The 2,366-nt window shown below is 35.0% G+C and overlaps 1 protein-coding gene across 1 annotated transcript; it reads left to right on the forward strand.

Moving 5' to 3' along the window:
• The first annotated feature begins 858 nt into the window (after positions 1-858).
• Positions 859-1,824, forward strand: LOC105307076 (olfactory receptor 10AG1-like). Its single transcript, XM_011382439.2, has one exon. It carries the CDS (start codon positions 874-876, stop codon positions 1,822-1,824), a length of 951 nt encoding a protein of 316 aa, XP_011380741.2. The 5' UTR covers positions 859-873.
• The last annotated feature ends 542 nt before the right edge of the window (positions 1,825-2,366 follow it).

Genomic DNA, 2,366 nt, shown 5'->3' on the forward strand with positions numbered 1-2,366 from the left:
CAATTTGTATACTCAGAGTAAATATAATTGGACTTAATCAAAGTTACACTTTATTAGGGAAAGTTACAAGGGGGCAACAAGAGAAATAGAATTGTATTTAGTTCAGTGGAAATACGTGACTCTAGAAAATTACCTAGGAAAGAAGGGAAATGTAAAAAAGTATTGGGATGAGTGGGTTATATATATTGATTGAGTTAAAAGTGAAATGATATTTATTATATACTGTATGGGGGTGTTAATAAGGAAAGTTATTGAACAGTATGCTGAGATTAATGGTGTCCATATTTAACATGAGTGGGGAGAGAGGTACATAATGTGGCATGATAATATTGCATATACTTATTGCCTCAGTAACAAAGGCTTGGTGAAAGAAAATTGATTCTAATTAAACTACAAATGAAGTGACTTAAAACACATTTTATATAAAACTTAAACAAAGCTTTAGGGAAACACTTTAAATTGAAGGAGGTGTAATAAATCAATCATTTCAGAAACAAACTGGTGAATGCAGACAAATGCATTAGCAAAAGCCTGTACAATTATCCCACTTTCTATGGGAGTGAAAAAAAATTAGAAATTATTTCTGCACGATAAGCTCTAAATAAGAATGCACACTTTTCATTATCCCTGGTATCATTACTTCAAAGTATAAAAAACATATATTCTGTTACATTTTTTCGATTGATCTCAAGTGCAAATCAGTTCCTTCCTGAGGTTTCAAAATTCACTTTCAAGAAACATAGCAATGTGAAGGTAGACATAAGTTTAGAGATAATAGAAATACATTCATGCATCCAAAGCAGTTAGCAGAGGGGGAAAATGTAATTCAAGAACATTAATGAATTAACCATCCTGAATTTACAATATTTGCAGATGGAGAACCAATTAAAAACAGAAAAATCAAATATGACTACAATAACTGAGTTTGTTCTTTTGGGGTTTTCCGATATTCCCAATAGCCAATGGATTCTTTTTGGGATATTTTTGGTCATCTATCTGGCTATCCTGATGTGCAATAGCATCATAATTTTGATAACCAGAATTAACCCAGTCCTCCAGACCCCCATGTATTTTTTTCTTAACAATTTTTCCTTTTTAGAAATCTGTTATGTAACAGTCACCGTCCCAAGAATGCTCATGGATCTTTTGACCCAGAAAGGAAACATTTCTTTGGTTGCTTGTGCCACACAAATGTACTTTGTCCTTATGTTTGGAGTCTCAGAATGTCTCCTCCTGACAGCGATGGCCTATGACCGCTATGTGGCTATTTGTAACCCTCTGCACTACCCGCTGGTCATGAACCACAAGATCTGTGTCCAGCTGGCCATTGCCTCCTGGGTCAGTGGAGTTCCAGCTGTAATTGGGCAAACATGTCAGATTTTTTCTCTGCCCTTTTGTGGGTCTAACAGGATTAATCATTTCTTCTGTGACATCCCCCCAGTTCTCAAGCTTGCTTGTGGGGACACATTTCTGAATGAGATCGCAGTTTATCTAGCTGCAGTGGTGTTTGTCATGGTTCCATGTCTGCTGATCATTGTCTCCTATGGAAAAATTATTGCCAACATTCTCAAAATATCATCAGCCAGCGGGAGGGCGAAAGCCTTCTCCACCTGTTCTTCTCACCTGATCGTTGTGGTCTTATTCTATGGAACAGCTACTATCACTTATTTGCAACCAAAACCACATCAATCTGAAGAAATTGGGAAAGTGATTTCTCTTTTCTATACCGTTTTTATTCCCACACTGAATCCCATTATATACACTCTGAGGAACAAAGACATTATGGTGGCGCTGAGAAAAATATTAAGTCAGTTATTATTATAACACAAAAATTTTTGAAATTATGGAAAATGAAATTCTTATTTTTTATCATGTAGCTGTAAAAGAAAAACTATCTAGTTTTATGTCTGTTTCTAAATAATGATCATTAATGTCATCACAGTAACTTCACATTATGTAAAGGGCCCTTAGTTTTATAGGGTTAGGTAAAGGGATTCCTTGTAATAAAAGCATAAATTATCTCCATTGTAACAATCTAATTTGAATATCCCTGTTTCCTCTCCCTGTAAACTAGGGAGTTAAGAAATCGCTTGAGCAATACAGTGATGGTTAACCAAGTGTTATGATATATAATCAGGGATTAGGGTCATGCTCTGTGATATATTATCTTTAATTTCCCTTTCCTTCAGATTTCTTTATTGACCTTCTCTGTACTCTCATTTGACTTAGCCAATGCAAGAAATAAGCAGCAACTGAGAAGGTGGAAGCAGAGTAAACTTAGTATTTATTTTACATTTTTCTTTGTTTTTATTTTGTCACTGTCCATGGTGTTTTAAGACCACAAATCCCCTCCTTTATTATTCCAA

The sequence above is a fragment of the Pteropus vampyrus genome, unplaced genomic scaffold, assembly GCF_000151845.1.
Source record: "Pteropus vampyrus isolate Shadow unplaced genomic scaffold, Pvam_2.0 Scaffold474, whole genome shotgun sequence".
In the NCBI taxonomy this organism is placed as follows: Eukaryota; Metazoa; Chordata; class Mammalia; order Chiroptera; family Pteropodidae; genus Pteropus; species Pteropus vampyrus.

What these genes read in the sequence shown, in the direction of transcription:
- LOC105307076 (XM_011382439.2), top strand. Translation starts at nt 874, where the DNA reads ATGGAGAACCAATTAAAAACAGAAAAATCAAATATGACTACAATAACT.